The sequence below is a fragment of the Lonchura striata genome, chromosome 8 (assembly GCF_050655825.1).
Source record: "Lonchura striata isolate lonStrDom1 chromosome 8, ASM5065582v1, whole genome shotgun sequence".
Classification (NCBI taxonomy): Eukaryota; Metazoa; Chordata; class Aves; order Passeriformes; family Estrildidae; genus Lonchura; species Lonchura striata.
In genome coordinates this window covers 24,600,849-24,622,710 of record NC_140710.1, presented here as the reverse complement: position 1 = coordinate 24,622,710, position 21,862 = coordinate 24,600,849, and the positions used below count along the sequence as shown (strand labels likewise).

Below are 21,862 nucleotides of genomic sequence, written 5' to 3'. Positions count from 1 at the left end.
AATCTGGAATGCAAGGACAAATAGTAACAAAGAAGATGGAGGTGAGATGAAGTGGACAGAATAAGGAAGTTTTCCAGTTTCCTCCAAGTGAAAAAAAAAATCACGGAATATTGGGAAAAAATAAAACATCAGAAAGGATTTTTCCTTCTCTTTTTTTCATTATCACAAAAGAAAGTATAAAGTACTTCACCTAAAGGATTATGAATCTCCATTGCTGGTGAGGGACCACTCAAGGACACTGTAACTTCCTTCAAACTGGGATCAAACGGGATCTGCCAAGTATTTATGGCCATGGACAGATGGTCTGTAGACAAGAGATGAACTTTGGAGGCTTGAACTGCTTCTTCAACCCATTTTAACACCTAGAACAGAAAAGAATAGTTGTTATTACACTATCAGCAGTACTGGCTGTTGAACTGTTTTCTGCTGAAATGCCTGTCTCTACTGTCTTGTAGAGATTCCATACTGATTTTTTTTTTAAATGTGAAAACTTAAAGGAAATGCAACTTTAATAGAAGATACTAGTAAAGCCATGGTCAGCATGGTGTTTAAAGGAGTACACAAGCACACCTGGATACATCTCTACACAACAACCACAGGTAAATTTTAAAAGGAATTAGGGACACAAACCTGTGGACATTTCTGCTCATCAATTATTAGTTGCATGAAGCAACAAGGAAAATTTTCACATCCAGATGTACTGAGTAATTGCTATCTCTGGACTTTTCCAATGTTTTTTTTCCCCTAAAACAAATTACTGTTGCCCAATACAAATTACTGTTAGGCACAGCACAGAGGTGGGACTGGAGGGGAACACATTTTAGAAAGTATGTCCCTGCAGGGCACAGAGGCTCCCACACAAGAAACAGGACAGCAGCCCATGGTGGAGCCCACAGTGAAGGAAGGGAAGAATGTGAGGAGGCAGAGCAGCCAAGAGAAACCCGTCTGTACTGACCACAACTCCATTCCTGATGGCACTAGGGAAGGGAGAAGGAATCAGGGGAGAAGTTGAGCTGAGCAAGTGGAGGCAAAGGTGTTCCTACCTGTCTTTGCTTCCCACCACCTGAAGGAATAGTTGAATATCTATTTTAATTGGCAGCAAATTAATTTTCTTTAAATCAACTTTGTCTTGCCCTCAACAACAGGTGATTACCCTGTCTTTATCTCAACTCAGAAGCCTCCTCAGCCAATTCCTCCTCTGCAAGGGGTGAATGAGTGGCTGAGAGGGAGCATGACTATTAGCCAAGGGAAACCCACCACAACCAACCCAACCTCCCCAGAAACACACCTGGTTTGTCAAACTATATGATTTTGCATCACCTCTGTACATCACAGAGCTGCAGCATAATTTTTAAATCCTACTGAAGTAATATTGGGTTTGTGTAACAACGTGAATGTGACTCACAGTAATACTGAACTGTGACTATAGGCTGCAGTAGACCGTGGTGGCATTGAGAAACATCTTGTAAAGGAAAGTCATCTTTTGGTTATGTCAGTTCAAGACTTAGAATCCAGCAATAAATTAACCTGATACGTTTCCCCTCAGTACTAGGGGCAAGTCCTTTGACCTAGGACCCAATTCAACACATTGCCCAAAAGATCCTTATTCCCCTGATTTATTGTGCATTACTTGCTTACTTTATCTTTTAAAAAATGGAAATATGCCATAGGTTTGTGTGTGAGATGACTTTGTGATAGAAACTAGATTCCAGCCTCCTATAAAAGTGTACTTGCTCTCATATGTTACAGTATGAATACCCAGCAACCTTTGTGCAAAGATGAAATAAGTTAAAATAAGTGAAGGGCATCATTGAAAACACATGGTGGGGGCATGTTTCATTAATCATTCCCTCTCCACTCTTAGGAACATCCCACCTGAGCCATGCTGAGCCCTCCCAGCACAGGGTGAGACAGCACTGACCAGGTGTCCCCTCGCCAAGGGTGTGCATGAGCAAGCTGCTTGGGCATGTTTGCAAAACAGCATACCCAAAAAATCACAGTAAAACTGCCTGTGCTGCTCAAAGCCTGCAGTGACATGGCCCAAGAGAGAACTGGGGTTTGTGCAACAGCTGGTGACACCAGCTAGGGAGCAACTTGTGTTTGCTTTAGACAAGCCTGGAACAGTTGTTCAAAAAGATCCAACTCATTTAAGTTCTACTTTAGCAATTATACATCTGGGCCCAAAAATGCTTCCAAAGAAATTCCAATGTTCTACTCCCAGTGAAATGAACACAACACTTTTTTGTATGAGGTATATAGAAAAGTTCCCATTTAATTCCAGGATCTCATCTCCACAGGTAAGTTTTTAAATGGATTGTAAAATTCAATTAACCCATATGAACTTCAGTTTCTGAGAGTTTTTCAAGATCAAAACCAAAAATGGAAGACAACAGAACAACCCAGCTGTCTGCAGTCTGGCAGCAGCTTGCTTGTGTAAGTTCAATAAGCAATTCTGGGAGATCCATTTCCCAACCCTGTCATTCCAAAGAGCTTTGCAATAATGCTGTAACACTGGTTTAGAAGTAGGTTTTTTCTCCTCTGGGACCTTTACAGAAAGCCCCCAGAAGAACAGCAGCTTTTGTTGTTCTGCCAAAACGTGACGTGATGAATTTTATTAGAGGGGGAAGGGCAAATAGAGCAATGATTTATAACTTTTCCCCAGAAAATTTGCTCTTGCAACCTGCCCCGCTGTCAGGTCATTTCTTGGAATGCATACTGAAACCTGGAAAATCTGTGCAGCATGGCCTCTATTCCCATTTGTTTATTCTGAGACTCAAGAATATTTCTCAAGCAGTCAAAGCAACGGGATTTCAGGTTAACTATTTCATTGCTTAAGTAAATTTACGTTCATACTTACACCCAAAGAGGAAAAATATTCTAATAATGTTTTTAAATGCGCATCAAAAAATATAATTGAGACAGTACATGAGAAAATAATACCATAAAAATAAAACATGAATTATATATATATAACATATATGAAAACCACACTAATGAAAAGTTTTGGTGTTGGATCTCAAGCTCTTCAAAGTTAGGAACCACAAGAACTAAGCCTGACTGCTTTCAACTCCCTTTCAATAGCCCTTCTGCAGTTGCTTTATGACAAAAAGCCTTAGGTACAGGATCCTGGTTTATTTTTTCCAGAGACTCCAAATTCCATAGAAAACAGAGAAAGACCAGCTGTAACTATTTGTTTTTCCTTTCTTTGTTTGGCATTCGCTGTACATTGTGTATCTTCAGAATAGAAGTATTCAGCTGCTTCTCCCATTAAACCATTCCTCCTTTTTCTATGAAAATGGATAATGCCTGTTTGGGACAAGGGAGAAGAAAAGGCAAGAAACAGAGGAATTCAAGAAACCTTCATTCTATACTGTAATTTTGAACTTTGACTTTGTCACTTCCATTGTATCCTTGAAAAGCAGTGGAGGGGTCTTTTACACCTTTAACTGCGTGAAACAAGATTTCAAATTGCTTCCTCTGCAGCATCATTCAAACACACACTGGTCATAGACAGCAGGCACCTGTAACACCAACCCAAGATGTGTTGGTGTAACCCTTGCATTGCTGTCACCTGAGAGGACTAAGAGCCAGCAGAAATGGGATGTTCTCGATTGGGCTTAGAGACCTCTATTTACAGCAGAACACTCACGAGTGAACACCACCAGACCCCATTCCCTGTGACCTTACAGATGATACCTTCTCTACAACAACAACGCCTTTTGCACCATCCCTTCTAAATGTTCTGTCACCAGTCTTGTCTTCAGTCTCCCTTCCCTTCAATCTCGTCTCATCCACAGCATCCCTTTCATTAACAGGCTTCTCATCCAATTCCAAACTCTTGTTTTCTCCACAGAGGTTCATCCAGCTTTCAAGTCACTCAGCAACACCCCCTTCTTCCATCAAAGTCAAAGTTGTGCCCCCATGTCATTCTCAGTTCTTCTCCCATCAATGTTCTGTATATGGAAGATCCATTTCTACTTATTTGAAAAATCAGAAAGATGTATTTTTAGGCAGCCTAAGGACAGGAATTTTTCCCTTCTTACAGAAAGGTTAGAAGTAAGAAAAATCAAGTGCTTCAACCCTAAAAGAAATGGAAAAAAGACCAGTCACCAGCTCAGTCCTTGTGAACTCCCAGCTCTATCCACAGTGATCAATCCAGTTCATCAGACACAGGAATGACTCATATTTGCCACAAACAATCAAAACGACCTGGAGACATGACCTGAACTGCCAATGACTAATAAATCCCCACTATTTTCCACTGCACCATATTCACACTCTCCTGATCATCACAGTTCATCTCAACACCCCCCTGGCATCAGTACAAACTTTTGGGCATCACAACCATTTACAGGAATTTCCTTACAGAAGGATAATTAGGTGTGGTGTAATGTAACTTCAGTTCAAGTCCAAATTAGTACCTTTTGGAAACTGGACACAGTTATGAAAATAGAGAATCTGCTCCTAACAGGGAATTTAACCCATGCTTAAGGAATATTCTCAATGCCATGAGAACAGAACCTGAGGGAAGGGCTGGAGCTGTGCCAGGGAGGGTAAGGCTGGAGATCAGGAAAAGGTTCTTCCCCCAGAGGGTGCTGGGCAGGCAATGGACAGACTCTCCAGGGAATGGGCACAGCCCCAAGGCTGCCAGAGCTCCAGGAGAGTTTGGACAATGCTCCCAGTGATGCACAGGGTGGGATTATTGGGGTGTCTGGGCACAGACAGGGGTTGAATTCAATCCTTGCAGATTCCAAAGATTCCCTCCAGCTCAGGATATTCTGTGATCCATTTAAATTCCAAGCAAGTATTGCAAATTAAGCCCTGAGTCCACAAAAGCAACCAGAGAAATCTCACCTAAAGAAACACTTTTCAAAACCAGGATTCCAATGCTTCGGTAAAGCACTTTGATAAAGGCTTTCCAAGACACTGGGAACAACATTTCAAAATATTACAATCCTATAATGGTTTGTGTTGGAAGGGACATTAAAGCCCATCTTGTCTTACTCCCCTGCTGTAGGCAGGGACACCTTCCAATAGGCCAAGTTTTTCAGAGCCCCAACACGGGCCTTGAACACTCCAAGGGATGGGGCCTTGATTCTCTAACAAGATAAATATTCTTATTTATCTAATACACAGAAATCACAGTGAGTTTGTAAAAATAGGACCTTCATCCCAGACTCTTTAGATGAGCTACCTTCAGCAGGTAAGTGGAGATACATATGTATTTCATGCTTTGCTGGACTGAACCCAACACAACTTTGTCAATCACCAATAATTTTGCCCAAGTTAACTGTAGTATTTGAAAACAGAACATGTTTTTCAGAAGTAAAAACAAAGGCACTAAATTTTCATAGTCCTCTCAGTACACAAGCATTGGATGTGTATCAAGTACTGTTTTGCTGTGTTTCCTCGTATCTATCTTAGAATATTGCTTCATTCTGCACTTAATGCTCAAAGGGCAAGAACAAGAGGAATGGTTTGAAACTTTATATACTAAAAATAACTTTGTTTGTGTTTTTTGGGGGGTAGAATAATCAAAATGTTTTAACAAAACAAGTTGTTGGTTTGGCAGGGTACTCGGCAGGGACTTTGTAGCTATTCCCTAATCCCCAATCCAGCATTGGCTGCCTCTAGGCCCACAACGGTGAGTGTGCTTCAGCATTTATAAACTGCATTCTTTACACATCATCGACTCCTCAGAGAAAAAGGAGGGCAAGCATGATTGTTTGATTGCAGCTGAATCCTGCCTGAGGGCTATCCCATAAACAGCTGATTAGATCTCTGTGAGATGTCCTGTTTGTTTGCATCCACCCACTGGTGGATGTGCTGCTTGGAATCAGTGCTGATCTAGAACTGAAACCACAGAGAAGGTTTTACTGGGGATGGCAGCAATTTGGTCAACTCATTTTCACAATCACTTGGTCCAGACACAGATTTATGTAAGGTCAACAATTACTAAAATTGCAGAGTCTTTTGGGTTTGGCTTTAACACAAATTGTTCAGCAGCTATTGTGGAAGACTTCTGAAAGTTATTTAGGGTTTACTTTTTTTTCTACCTTAGGCAATCTCTTACACTGTTTAAGCATCTCTTTCCAGTGGCCATAGACTGTGTTTTTGCCTCTCTCTCAAAAAAAAATCTGCCAAAATATCACCTACTAATTTCACCCTCTGGTCTTGTGCAGAGGTGGTGAGGCCCTGGCACAGGGTGCCCAGAGAAGCTGTGGCTGCCCCTGGATCCCTGGAAGTGCCCAAGGCCAGGCTGGATGGAGCTTGGAGCAGCCTGGGCTGGTGGAAGGTGTCCCTGCCCATGGCAGGAGGTGGAGTGAGATGATCTTCAAGATATCTTGCAACCCAGGACATCTTTTGACTTTACAATTATTTACTCAAAAGAAATGTTGAGATGAAGCTGGAAGGGGGTGAAAGCAGCTACTGAAACCCCCTGCTTAAAACTTTACCCGAAACTCCAAGGCAGTCTATCCTTTCAGGCAGAAGCTGGTGTTCTTAGAAACACAGAAGTGTCAAGTTCAGAAAGCAGCAGCAGGCAGGCAGGAAAGCAGCTTGTGCCAGCTCTACTCCAGAACACGGTGCTGTCTAGCAGATAAATGGCTTTATCTGTTCACTTCTACCTCTCAAAAGCAGAAGAAAACAAAACCACAACAATCCAACCAAACCTTTACCCTAAAACTGCAGTCCTGGAAAATAGCATTCCCCACTGGCAGTATCAGAGGGTCACAGAATTGGTTGGGCTGGAACGGCCCTTAAAGACCGTATCATTCCATGATGACCCCTTCTGTATAAAGAGATTTCATGGAGTGTCACAGAGAAGTTTTACCCTTTATATATAATAGCAAAATGCAGACCAGGAACCTTCCAAACAGGTCAATTCTTTTCTTCCAAATTTTAACCTAATTTTTGGAGGATAAATCTTTTGTGAAGTTTCTCCTTTTGATCACCTTCACATCACTACCAATAGCTTCTGTCATTCCCAATGAGAACTCCAATTTTTCTAGGCAACAGCTGTAGAAAAATGCAATTTATCTCCAACATTTATCATTGTCAGAATTTTAGGACAGAAAGAAGGAACAAACAAGGGTAAATTTTTATTAAAAAACTACAGCTAGTTATTGCCTACACTGGGAATTCAAAGGGGAATGTTTACAACATTTATAAACAATTCCAGCTCTCCAGATAAATACCATGTGATTTCACCTCTCTCCAAACTGTTTTCTCATGCACTTCCAAAGTTTCATTCCTGTCTGAGACTCACTGAAGTTCCCACAGCAAAGAGTCATTCATAGCTGTGGGTCAGAAACCACAGTTACCAGGAGGGCAGCAGGGGTGGTAGAAGTATCACAGTGAAAACCTCAATTTAAAAGTTACTTCCATGACCCTCTGAACAATGGAAACCTGAGAGTTCACACTATCTATCCTATATCCATTTTTGTCCAGGCTGAGTAACAGTCATTTGCCTGGTCACAGAATGCTTGTTTAAAGCTAAATGTGTGCTCTTGTTTTGAGCAGAAAAGCCACTAGGTTACACAGAGCCCAGAACCGCTCCTTTTCTTAAAGGCTCTTCTCCTGGAAGCCTTCTGGCACAGGCAGAGGGAAGTTGGGCAGGTTCTAGTAAGATGCGCCACTTCACACTTCCCTGTTGTCAATAAAAGTCACAATATTGCATCCTGATATAGAAGATGGAGAAAGGAAGGAAAGGAAAGGTGGAACAGAGTCCACATACTAAGACCAGAACATTTAGCAGTTCCTCTTCTGCTCCCTAACCCACCACCAGGTCTCTTAACAATTTACAGTATAACTCTTGCCTCATTTTCTTCATGGATTGCAAAACTCAAGCAAAGTTACCTCATTGACTTGCTTTTTGTCCAAGTGAAAAACTTGACCAGAACTTGTTGAAGCAATTTCTTCATAGACCTTGTAACCAATATGATCCCTGTCATCACAGTCTCCAGTCAGCACAAACACCACCTGGATTTAAAATAAACAGTAAATCATTGGACGCATGGTGCATAGGTGAGGAAAACACTGCCATGGCAGCATTAAGGCAAGACAACAGAAGAATGTGTCAGTCGAGATGGGTTTGTTACTCTGCATGGGCAGAGGCATCGCACTCAGTAATGATGGAAAAAACAGTGCAGAAGAAAAGGAATAGATGAAAATCCCTTTAAAAATCAATCAGCCCTGTCATCCACATAATACCTCTTTTAGAACAACAAAAAAAAAATCCACGTTAAGTGATAAGCTGCCAAAATCACATACACATTGGTAGAAGATTCAGTTGCATTATTTAATGCACAATAATAAAAGAATATTCCACTAAATTTTTCCTTACCCATATCAGTTAATTCTATTAAAAAAAAATAAATACTTAGAATGCAGTATTATGGTCCCTTCTGTAATAAGAGTTCACCAAGTTTCAGACAGGAGAATTCTACTCTTAGTCATCAAGAAAACAGAGCATTAAACACACAACCCAGGTGGGAATGCAAATCCCCTCAGTACCTGTGATTGTTTCTGTTGGATGAGTTGAAGCACTTCATGGGTCAGTCTGTAATCCTTGGATCGGGCATCAGTAAATACATAGATGAAAGAGCCAGGCAGGGAAATTTCTAGAGCAATCTTTATTGCCCCAATGCTCATCTCTGGACAGTCTCCACCACCCTGTTCACAAGTAGAAATAAAACATACTTTTTTTTCTTTTAAGAAGGAAAACTATACCAACTAAGTTACTTTCTTTTGGGACATTCAAGACAGATACTTCCTCAGCCTCTCATCATTTATTCACCTTTTCTGCCCTAAGGATTGTATGGTTTCTACAGAGTGCTGTAACACACTCAAAAGCAGCAACTGCAACAATTCCAGAGAAATAAAGTCAAAGGAAGAGCCCTGATGTTGGCTGGTGCCACGGTCACTCTTATCCATGTCCTGTTCAGTTCCAGCTTTTGTGACAGCTTCATTTCCCACATTTACATGGGGGACTTGTCAGCTCCCTTCCTGGCTGACAAGTCCCCTGCTCTGGTAGTCACGGAAGGTCAGGGGCACAGACAGATGGGAAATGGTCCCAGGCAGGCAGTGCCGAGCTCCAGGAGCACCTCTGGACACCAGAGCAGCAACAACCTGCCCTGGACTCCACCCTGGGTGGGACAGGGAGCTCAGCAGAGGGCACAGGTGCTGTGTTCCCACAGCTCTGCACTGCAGCAGCTGCAGAGCTGGAGGTTTTTCAGACCATGTGTTCAATCAAAATGCTTCCAAGTATGACTTTATCTTCATAGGAAAGGATTCATTTTTCTCACTGAATTAAGAACTTGGGAAAAATACTGTTTAAATAAAAGCTCACTAACTTACATAAAAATTAACTTGGCATATTGAAGACAGAACTTTCCAAAGAGCTGATACAAACTGTAAAACTTGCCCTGTCATCTACAATAGACTTCTGCATAGATTCAGTATTACATATAAAATTGATTCCTTTTACAATCAACATGCCTTCACACATATGTATATACAAATCTACACATGATAGGAAAGAATAAGGCAAAAAGAGAGCAGTCCTTCATACTTAAGAATTTTGTTCATCCTCAGTGAAATGTTCATGTTGGGAACAACACTGTATTGGTGAAGGACCAAAACAGAAATCAAAAAATGATTAGAAAGGACTGATAGGTCATCTTGGAGTAGAGAAAATGTAAACACTTTCTACAGGTTAATCTATCAGTATCCTTAACCAATTTCAAAGCAAGAATGTCAGTAAGTTTCTCATCTATGCTAAAGAATATGCATGTGGTCACTGTTTTTCCGCAAGTCATATAAGAACCATTGTTCTTTTTCAAAGTCAGTTCTCCTAAATGTAGCCTTAGTTTTATGGGAAAAGCAAGTGGCAGACTCCAGACAGCCTGAAATTCAAGAGAGAACTCTCCGAGAAGATTTTTGACACACGTCAGAACTTTATCTTGGCAATGCCTGTACAGTCCAATGGGACACATCAATATATCCAAATTCTTTCAGCAGAAGACTCTTCCATATAAAGCTTTAATTTGTGGGCAAAGTCAAAAAAATAGCTAATTTATACAGACATCTACTTGGAACAGGAAAATTTCTATTCCCACTTCAAGTCTACTTGATTACCATCTCATAATAATCTATATGGCAGCATCTGTTTTCTACATAGAACAAGAAAAGCACTACTGAGCTAAATGGTTGCTCTGAGAAGCATGGACTTTTTTATTCCTATAACATAGAATAATACTCTTAAAAGGCAGCTGGTAGAACAGCAAAACATCATCATGGAATGGTTTGGATTGGATTGGAAAAACTTTAAAAGCCCATCCAGTGTCATCCCTGCAATGGGCAGGGACACCTTCCACTAGTCCAGGTTGTTCCAAGTCCCATCCAGCCTGGTCTGGGACACTTCCAGGGATCCAGGGCCAGCCACAGCTTCTCTGGGCACCCTGTGCCAGGGGCTGTCCATCTTCACAGGCAGAATTGCTTCCTAACATTTAACAACAGTATTGTCTTTACTTAAATTTTAAAAAGTAGAAAATTTTCCACTCAGTATATTCAGTATTTCCTGCCCTTCTCTCCAAATTGAAATTAAATACAACTACCTTGTGAAGCTTTCTGGAAAAGCTGAGGTGAGTGAATCTCAGGAAGCTTTGTTTTCCCTTCAGTTTGAACAGGCCCACAGAAATACACAAAAAAAATCTGCTTAACAAAAAAACCAAAACGAAACAAAAAACAAACAAACAAAAACCCAAAAAAAACAACACTAAGGAGCCATTGCTGCCCAAGTCCACGTTCTTATCACATTGTCTGTAAGAATGATTCAAAGGTAATTACAGATTAAATATAAGTGATACCTCCTAAGTTGATCCTGTATCCAAGGAATATGTTCTTTATCACTCAGAATGTAAAAGAAAAGGGCAGAGTTTCTGCAGCCAAATGTACACAACCCAACTTTTACCTCATGTCAAATGTCAGCCAAACGATCCCCCAACTATTCTGTGACAGATGAATGGAAAAAAAGAGCCGGGCTTACCGTGATGTCCAGGGAGGACAAGTTGAGCATATTTTTATTTAATATGTTTTATACACAAGATGCCTTGAAATACTTATCTTCACCTTAATTTTAGCTTTGTTCATTAATGAGAATATTTGGTCCATGCCCTTTCTCAGAATGAACTCAGCTCAAAATTTCCTCTACCTTCACAACATTCACTCTTGCATCTTTTATCAGTCATTTTGGAAAAATACTGGTAACAAACCTGTAGAAAGTTCTTTGATTTCCTCTACTGCAAGATGACCTATCAGTCCTGTTCAAATAATTTTTTGATTTCTATTTTAGCCCTTCACCAATACAATGGATAAATACAAGTCAGTGAGAGCCTTCATATAGCAGAATGAGCATATCCTCAAAATAATTATGAAATATATGGTCATTAAAGAATGAAATTTAAAATTATTTAGACAGAAACTTTTAAACAACTTGATTAGAAATTAAGAGTTTGAAATTCCCAAAAGCTATACCTAAATCATCCACCTTTTAGAAAGAGCTGCAATTACTGTCAAGTACAACTGTTGAGGAAACAAGACATGAAAACTGGATGGAGTTTTAAAGCTTCAATTTCCTCATGAAGGAGAAAACTGCAATAGCTATTGTTTTCTCTGGATTTCAAACCTCCTGCCAAGTTTTTAAGTAATCTTCAAGCAATCCGTTCTTACAAGGATTATATCATTTGCCAGTTTCTGAGGGAGAGCCTGTCTGGCACTACTGACTCCAGCAAGGTTCACCACAGGTCAGAAGCATTTTCCTTGGTTAAAGACAGGACAATAGGAGCATATGTTCTGTCAGTAAGGATAACTCCACTCCAGTACTTCCTCCTTTCTTTCTATCACCCGAAGGAACAGCTGGAGCTGTTTCAGGGCAGAGTCAGGCTGGAGCTCAGGGAAAGGTTCTTCCCTCAAAGAGTGGTAAGCACTGCCCAGGCTCCCCAGGGAATGGGCTCGGCAACAAGGCTGCCAGAGCTCCAGGAGGGTTTGGACAATGCTCCCAGGGATGCACAGGGTGGGATTGTTGGGGTGTCTGGGCAGGGACAGGGGTTGTTCCTGTGGGTCCCTTCCCACTCAGGATATTCTGTGATTCTAAGAAGCCTTTGAATCACTAAGTGCCAAGTAATCCACAGCAGGGAAGGCAGTACCTGTGGAAAACCTGATGGGTCTTATTGCCCTCTTGTCTGAATGGTGTTCATGGAATATAATATCCATAACACAGCAGAAGTCCATAAAAGTGTCTGTGGACAAGTGGCTGGACTAATGACAATGCCAACTAAATGTTAGCATTACCTAACTATTCCTTCTTGTGTTATCAAACCAAGTCTCCACACAATGATGTGAACTAAGACAAAGGAATGAATCATAACCCTACGTTAGGATGAGCAAGAAGTTGACAGTTTGTGCAGGCAAAATGACAGAGGTAAGTGATCTACATCCTCATGAATGCTTGCAGCAGGAATATCAGCACAAGAGGAAGAATGGTGTGAGGAAACAGTCTTTGCTAGAACCACACAGGAAACAAGTTACTCACCTGAACATAAAGTTCCCTGAGTTCAAATTGAAATTTCTTGGGATCTGTGGTTATTGTCACTGGACCAATTTCTAGAATGAAATACAAAGAGAACTGAGTTATCCAAAGATACATGGTAGCAAAAAAATGAAACTAAAAGCATTGAACAGAAAGAAATAGTAGAGAATGATATTCCCAGTACTGAAACCAGATTTCAAATCTGGTAACTTTAATATTCCAGTATTACCAATGTTTATGTGCCTTAAACATTTATAGGCACATAAAGCCTTTCCTTTTTGATTCTGATCAAACATTTAATTGTTCTTAGTAATGAAAAGGGAAGAAAAATTCCAAGAACAAATGTTGCTGGACCAAGAAATAATGTATTTTTCCAGAAAGAGGTTCTTTAGACTGGAGAAAACAAGGCTTTAGGAAAATCTCACAGCAGCCTTCCAGCACCTAAAGGGGCTCAAGGAGAGTTGGAAAGGGACTTTGGACAAGGGCCTGGAGGAACAGGACAAGGGGAAATGGCTTCACATTTAAAAGATACTTGATAATAGGGAAGCAGCTCTTCCCTGTGAGGGTGGGAAGGCCATGCCACAGAGTTCTCAGAGAAGCTGTGGCTGCCCCTGCATCCCTAGAAGTTTCCAAGACCAGGGTGGTTGGGACATGGAATAACCTGGGCTAGTGGAAGGTATCCCTACCCATGGCAGAGGGTGAAACAAGATGAATTTAAGGTCCCTTGCAACCCAAACCATTTCACAATTTTGTGATTCTAGGTAAACATGAAGAACACGAAGAGGCCTCTCTGTACAAAACATACATACTTGGCTTTGCAATTTCACTCCTGTAAAAAAAAAAAAAAAAAAAAAAAAAAAAAAAAAAAAAAAAGAAAGAAAAGGCATTTGCCACATCTCTTCTCTGAAAAAAAAAATTGTAGCTCTGGAAATATCCCAGTGTGAGCTCTATCCCCAGTCTAGCTTATCTAGAGCAGCTGCCAGAATGAACCAAAGCAGAAACAACTTCATTCATAGCATTTGTCATGTCTGGCTACTGAGGAAGGGCAGGACATGCAAGTGAAGTTGCTTGGGGTATGCAACAGCAGCATGTATGTGAGCATTTCCCAATCCCGTGGAGCTGCCCCTCACACAGCTGCCTTCCTGATTGGTATCAAATGTGATTCCAGCCAGCTGGTTCCTATGCCATGATTTGCTGCCTGTTCACCTCAATCTGCCTTGGCACCAGTGCCCCCCATTCTTTGCTTGGCCCAGGCAGGCACTGCTGCCCTGGCCATGGGCACTTGCCCAGCTCAGCAAGCGCAGTCAGGGTGCTATGCCAAAAATCAATAAATAAACACACACACACACAAATGAAGAGATTTCTGCCAGTTGAGTGCTCCAAGGCACTGAAAGAGATCAGCTGAGTCCTGACAGACCAAATGGGGTACAATTCTGCTGTCAGGGTAAAAGCCAAGCATGAAATTGCAACGGTGCCAATTTAATACAGCTGCAGCTTACAGGGAAGTGCTGCCTCAGCAGACCTCACAGCACTTTCCAAGCTCTATAAAAGTTAATACACACTTATCTTCCATATAATGCAGACATTTTTCCTTTTTAAACAATCCAAAGGTTTATTTCACTGGAGTTACAACAACTGCCATCACCAAGGTCTACTCTAATCACACCAGTATTTGCTGGGCAAGCTCTATTTATGGATGTCTTTTGGTTTCATTTCTTTGCAAGTCACCCACGAGATCACACAAAACCTTTCCTTGAACATTAAACTGTCCCCAAGGCTTTTTTGTATGGCTGTGAGTCATTTATCTGTGAATGCCATGTACTAAAATGCTGCACTATCATTAAAAGAGCCATTATGTTCCTTCACATACCTCATCCTGCTGTGCTCCCGCTCCCCCTGGCACTATTTGCCTTTGGGTATCCTTTACAGCAAACACCTGTAATAAAGCTACCTCCAAGTTGTTTTGCTTCCAATCTCCCCCTTGCCAAGCTCTGTTCTAAAGCACATCACTGACTGGAGTTTATCCATACAGTAACCCCACTAGCTTCATTATTCCCATCCGTTGAGGGATTCAGTGTTTCAGTCTAGAGCGGTAAATCCTTTGGAAAGGCTTTCTTACCCTATAAAATAAAGATCTGAAAAGCAATACTCCTTCAGCTAAGCTAAAACAGCCCATCAGGTCAGATGGGCTGAGAACTTGGCCTTAGTCCCCCACAGGCAGCACGGGCTGACTCCAGCAGCACCAATGTCCAGAGGAGCCTGGCCAGATTCCTGCAGGATCAGAGTTCCAGCTGCTCTCTGCTGAGAGCTCAGCTGGGAAACAGCACCCGGGCCAAAGAGCGAGGCATGGTCAGCATCAAATGTTGTGGGCAGGAGAGAGCAGAGAACCCTGCAGGAACCGTGCAGGGCAGGTGTCCTCAGCTGATTCCACAACCCAGGCCATGTCTGAATGGTGATGCTGGTCCTCCTCATCACTTGAACACACACCAACTTGCCCTAAAAAACCCAGCAGCTGTCCTTCATGTACTGTTGTGCCACCAGCTTAAGTGACCTGCCTGTCAGAAAAGCTTTAGTAGCCTTCACCAGCTTCAGTTTATTTCATCCTCATTTGGTGACCTACAAGTACAGCCCAAATAAGGCTGTTTCACCAACACAGGTAAACACAGATCTTCAAAGTGTCCAAAATATAAAAAAGAAAGAGCAAGATGAGAAGTGATTTAAATTTACATAACAAGCATAGTTTAAACTGAATATTCACTCAGAAATTACACCCTGTAAACACACCAAGCAGAAGAAAATAATAAGCTTTTCACCTTCATTAGCTCTCTAAGCAAAGCTTGACATATGGAATACTCTTAACAGAATACACAGTCACAGAATGGGTTGCAAGGGACCTTAAAGCCCATCAAGTCCCACCCTCTGCCATGGGCAGGGACACCTTCCACTACCCCAGGTTTCTCCAAGCTCTGTCCAACATGTCCTTGGACACTTCCAGTGATGGGGAGGTGTGGTTTTCCATTCTCATGTTGCGATCTGAATCCATTTTTAGGGACTGATACGGGAATATTTGGAACTGGATCGTTGTGAGAGTCTCTCCATTGCTCACTACTCCAAAACTTTCATGATCACCCAGAGGGAGCTGTGCAAAGGTAAAAAAGCTGACACAGCCCCAGAATGGCAGCAAATCTTTTTGAGGCACCAACTCAATCCTCCGGCCTCACAAATACAGTGTAAATTTCAGCTCTTCCAGACTGACTCAGGAATCAACAGTCAGACTTGCACACCCACAAACTGGTACCAGCCGAAAGGAAACATTTTAAAGGAATGGCTGCACATCCCTGAGCAAAGCCTGGACTTCCAAAACTGAAATCACATAAGTCAACATAGCCACTGTGGCATCTAAGCTTGCACCTAAGCAATTAAACTATGACAACACATGACTGAGTAACACAGAGACCAAGGATTTTTATGCTTCCTTTCTGGGGCTAGTCTTGTAAAAACCATCTCATTGGTAAATAAGGAGAAAAACCCACAGCAACCTAATAAACTGGCCATTCCAAAAGGGTCTGCTGTTTTTCCATGGCTTTCTGCCACACCTCAAATGGCCACATGTTTATGTACAAGCTGAGCAGCAAGAATGTTGGGAAACCCACAGATTTCCCCATGACACACAATCGCACATAATTACCACTGACGGTGATTGCAAATTTGGCACTCCCCTAGTCCTGACCACGGAACACATCTGCACCAAATGTCTGCTTTGGACAGCTGGGTGCTTTAGGAGATCTAGCAAAGGAATATGGAAGTCTTCTGCCTACCTCTCATCAACTCGGAACACTGGATTTGTTTATTCCAGAAGGAATAAGAAAGCTCTAAGTGATATACATGGTAGCTGAAGGAATTTTGGCAGAGATGCTAAACCTTGTGGAGTGCTCTCACCCACAGAATTCCTTCTTCTAATTCACAGCAAGGATGCTTTCCTGATGCAAAGCCATATACAGAATTAAACTAACTAACTAAATAAAGCAAAGATATCCCCCCCAAAAGCCTCAAAATATTTGAATATTTCCAAAGAAATAAAAGTTTCAAAATTATGACACTACAAATGAAAAAGTAAAATAGAAAAAACCAAAATCCCAAAGCCTACCACAGTATAGCAACAAATCCCTGATATTCCAATCACAATATTAATGTCATATTATATATAATATCAAAATAATTACACTATGTTACATTATGCAACTACATTATATACTAATAAAAACTAATATTATAGTTAGTATATTTAGTTATCTCTTCATAACACAGGATACACAGAAAAAAACTGGGTGACAATTATCTTCCACATTCTTTTTTATTTATGAAGTGGACTGACAAGTCTAGCACTGGGCTGTGGTAATTCTGACAGTTTTTGATGTCAGAAGATTGATATTCACATACCCATATAAACAAATCCTCACTTTCCCATTGATACATGTGTGTATATATGTGTATATATGTATGTGTGTGAGTACACATATATCAAATAATTTTCACCACAAATGAAGCAATACTCAAGGATTACGAGTAATCAGATTAGACAGTTTAAATGCCTAAACCAAGATCCCTCCCAAAAAAAGCTGGTGTACAATTATTCCCTAAGAGCCATTTACTAAGGGTGCTGAGCACCAAGGTTTATCTGATTTAATGCTCTTCTCAGAGAAAGAAGAGAACTGTATCCAATCCATTGCAAGGCTCTGCTTATAATGCCTCTGAAGACCTTTAAAAACAGCCACTGCCAAGAACTCAGAGAATAAGAACAATGGTAGAGCTGCTCCAGCCAGGCTCCAGCCAGCTGTCCATCCTGAGGGCACAGAAGCAGAAACCTGCAATTTTCCAACAGCAAATTGGGTCCTGCAGGCTCTTCCCCTACAGATCCCTCATAAGCTGCCACTGGAAGTGCTTCACAGGGCTCTCCTTCTCCTTAAAGAGAGGGTCATCACACAGGTGAGACTACATAGAAGAAAACCACTTGTAACTGACATCTCAAATAATAGTGAATAGTTTTACTCATCACGCAGCTGACAAGTACATGCACACAGGATCAGAAGCTGTTTTATAGCATGATGTTTTAATGCACAAAAAATGCTGCTCCATTTTAACTGATTGCAAATTTCTGTTGTAGACTACCAAACCAAGAAGCTGACTCCACCACATAGTAAAAAAGACCAAACTTAAAGCCTTGTGCTTTGTGCTCTGAAGTGAAGGACACTCTCAACTCCCATTCAGATGATGGGAACTGTGTGATTAGAAACCTTTATGAATTTTTCCAGGAGCACAAGGCAGCACTAGAGATGCTGCCTACAGCCATGGCTAACACCCCATGGCTAATACACATCCCAATGGATTCAGGGAACACTGAGTAAGGCAAGATGCTTACCACTAGAACATGTAATAGGCTATTTAAAGTTTCCTCCTAAATGATATTTCCTCATAACTCAGCTGCTTTCAGATTCTAACCTGGCTATAATGAATTTTTTAAAAAGCCCAGAAACTGCAATGAGCAACTTTTACCAGAGAGAAATGAGCCAAACCAGCCCAGCAAGTTCACATTTCCTTACTACACTCACTTTTTTATTTCTTAAATCATTTTTCAGCCTTATGACTTATGACTACTAAGTCTAACAGGATACATGAAGGAGTCAGACTGCTCACAGTTGTTCACCCAGTTTTTCTTGAGTTGGCTGTTCACAGACAAGCCAGATTATCCTGGGAATTGCAGAGCCCTACTAAGCAGCCCAACCCAGCACCAGTGCAGCTGATGAAGCTCCATCCTCACAGATGGCAAGGGCCACCAACCTCATGCATCAAACTCTTCATCTCAGGACAGTGGCCAGAGCCTGGCTGAAATTCAGCGACCGAAGATGCAACACAAGTTCTACTTGCAATGTGCCTTAGCAAATGCCACATTTATGTTGTTATTTCCCATTGTTTTAATAGTTATGAGCTCATGACTTTTTTTTTTTAAGGAAAATAACAATGACAAAAAAAAGCATTATGCATGCTTCATTTCTTGGAAAAGAAAGCTCTCTTGGAGACCCAGAGTGGATAAAATCTATTATTCTCATCTTTTGTCTATTGCAACAAGCACCAAGTTTAGCTTACAAGCCTCAAGTTGTCTAAAAGTTATTAACCACATGCAGTAAGAAATAATAAAAATCAGGGACAGATTTGCCCAGCACACTGTTAACTCCACCTTCTGAGAACTACAGTCACAAACCACAGCGTGTGCAGAGTAACCTCCTCTACCCAGAGATGGTTAAAATAAATCCAGATTTGCTACAAACGCTCTCTTAAATGGGTGATGCACTGAACAGTCATGGAACTTCTCAAACCCTTTGCATGAGTGGCACATCACATTAACCAAGGAATCCTAATTTAAAAAACTACCCCCTTAGGCTGGAAATGAGAAAAAGATAGCTTCAATGCAACAGAAACACAGGCTGATTATTGCTCTGAGGAAGTAATCCATCTGAACATCTCCTCTAGCTCCACTGCAAGGCCAGAAATTGTTGTCTATTGCTAGTGCACAGCTATGGGCAAAGAGACCAGAAAACTTGAGTCCATGTGGTTCAGATTTAAAGTAATGACTTTAGTGGCTATTAAATGTCCCAAAAAAAATGACACAAAGCAAGTTTTTTTCCTTTCTGGGGACAAACAAATATAGTGAATGCTGAAATCTGGAGCAGCCCCACCTCAGGCTTTTGCAGAGCCTGGAGGTCTGTTCCCAGAGGGGCCACAGAGCTGTGTCTGAGCTGACTCTGCTGCCTCTGGCCAGCCCTCCGTGGATGGCTGCCCAAGTCCCAGCACACAGCCACGGCTGGCAACTCGGCTGACAGGCCCTGAGAGAGGCCAAGGGCTGAGCGAGCCACGGAGATTATGGCAACTCTTTACAACTAGGTGGTCCCTGACATCCAAGCCTTGAGCATGAGCTCCATCCCAGCACTGAGTATGTCCAGGACTGTGCTCTCCTGCATCTCCTGCGTGCCCAGAGCTTTGGGGTTTGTGCTTGCCTGTCCAGCACTGCCACTGCTGCAGGTATTCATGGGGCTGCTTTGCTTTTCCAACAACAAAAGGCACGAGCAGACACAAGGGGAGAAAGCTTTGAGCGATTTGCTTTACTCAGCCTACAGTAAAGGACAAACAGCTGATAAGGACTGCAGACACAGCTTTCTTACTGTCCAGCCTGGGAGCAGCGCTGGATCCCAGGGCTGGCCTGTGCTCCCAACTCCCACTGAACATCTGAGAAGGTCATCAGCTCACTTTCTGTTTGTGTTTATTTCCCCTTGTTAACAACAGGCTGAACAGAGTAAAACTCAGTTCATAATGCTCTTTAAATTCTTTCTCCAGACTGAACTCCAGTTCAGTCCAGGTCTATTTCTGTCTCATCTCTGGGTTTGTGTATTTTGGCATTGCTCCTTCTACACTTGTAACAGCACTGGATAAAGAACGTGCACTGAGGAATGAGGCAGGAACAAATGCAACTACCCATTTCACAGTGCTGCTTTGTGATTAATTACCTTACCATGCTGAAGTGAAATCAAGAGGGATTTAAAACACAATTTTAAATTCACAATTTATATTTAATATTGCACTACAAAATGAATTTTTTACTGTGACATCTAGTATGATTGATTTTGAGCTGCTGTCCACACTGCTGTCGGCCGGGAATATCTGAGCTCCACCATCGGGAGCCTCCTGGCACTGCAGGGTACCACAGCCTCGTCCGTAAAACTCCTCCTTCTTCATGGAACTCAGGCTCCCACCGTGTCTCCAAGTGTATCTCATCATAAGAGGGGTCCAGTGGCTGACTGGCAAAAAAAGTCACAGCTTCTTTTATTTTAAGGATAAATTAATTCAATTACAGTGGCTAATTAAAAGCTTCTTCTGCTTGGAAGATTATATTCCCAGATTGCTTCCTTCAAAGAGATTTGGAAGATCCTTGGAGAGAGCTACCTTACTGAAGCCAAGTTAACTTTCTGGTCTTGAGACATCAGCAAACTGAAAAGCAACTGGCTCTTTCCTGCTGAAAGTGCAGCTGCATTGCTTTCCCAAAGGATATGGAATTACTAATGCAATCAGAACCCACAGCTATAGAAAAGCAGACCCTGTAAGCAAATAAAGTCACCATCAGCAACCCGAACATCCTGGGAGCAGGATAACCCAGTCCTGCTCAGTCTGGGCTGAGGGGAAATATTCTACATCCCCATCATGTAGCACAAACCAAAGTTCCAAGGCAGGAACAGTACTTAACAGGGGTGATTACCCCCGAGTTATTAATAAAGCAGCAGTCAGTGTTTTCTTCAAGAAGCCATTTTCCCAACAAGCTTTATGGAGACCATGGCACTAATCCATCAGTTGTTAAAACTGCCAAGAGACCATGGGAACACAAGGACTTCCCAGAGTATGTTCTTATATTAAACCTATCCTGCTCTTTAATAAGCTTATGCTGGGGTTTGCCTTCACATGGTAAAAGATTATTTTAAATCATCAAAGAATCATAGGCTTAGGTGGGAAGGGATCTTAAAGTTCATCTTGGGGTCCATCACTTGGGCAGGGACATTTCCACTATCTAGATTGCTCCAAGCCCTGTCCAATCTGGTCTTGGACACTTCAGGGATGGTGCAGCTACAGCATCTCTGGGTATCCTGTGCCAGGGCTTCCCCACCCTCATAGGGAACAATTCCTTCCTAACACTTAATCAGTGCTGCCCTCTGGCAGTAGGAAGCCATTCCCTCTTGTCCTGTCTCTCCATCCCTTGTAAAAAGTCTCTCTCCATCTTTCCTGCCTGCTCCCCTCAGGCACTGGAAGGCCACAGTGAGGTCACCGCAGCACTTCTCATCTCCAGGCTGACCAATCCCAATGCTCTCAGCCTTCCCCATAGGAGAGGTGCTCCATCCCCCTGACCCCCATGGTGGCTCTCCATCTGACCATAGATGCACTATGGTGTATTTGGTTTAAATGGTTCTCTGGAGGTTTCTTTGGCTGGAGGGAGTTACATGGCCTGGGAAAAAAAACATCACTGTTGGATATGAAGCTCAGATAGAGTGTGGTAAGTTTTCCCTAAAAGAAACACAAAAAAGTAAAGACTGAGCTAGAATTCCTTCAGATGCAGACACAATCCTTGAAACACTAATTAAATTTTGCTCAGCAAAGTATCAGCAAACCACATAATTATTCAATTAGCCCAAAACAAAGGGAAAAGACAGACATTAAACACAGACCTACCTACAC

The 21,862-nt window shown here is 41.9% G+C and overlaps 1 protein-coding gene across 2 annotated transcripts in view; it reads right to left on the bottom strand.

Annotated features, from left to right (window-relative positions):
- HMCN1 (hemicentin 1) overlaps positions 1-21,862 on the bottom strand; it is a 166,013-nt gene that overhangs the window by 122,257 nt on the left and 21,894 nt on the right. For both annotated transcript variants that reach the window (XM_021525146.3, XM_085586606.1), the window contains exons 2-5: positions 12,593-12,663; positions 8,515-8,673; positions 7,858-7,980; positions 191-362 (exon numbers count right to left, since the gene is read on the bottom strand). In XM_021525146.3, coding sequence (XP_021380821.2) covers positions 191-362; positions 7,858-7,980; positions 8,515-8,673; positions 12,593-12,663 — 525 coding nt within the window. The remainder of the gene's footprint in view (positions 1-190; positions 363-7,857; positions 7,981-8,514; positions 8,674-12,592; positions 12,664-21,862) is intronic.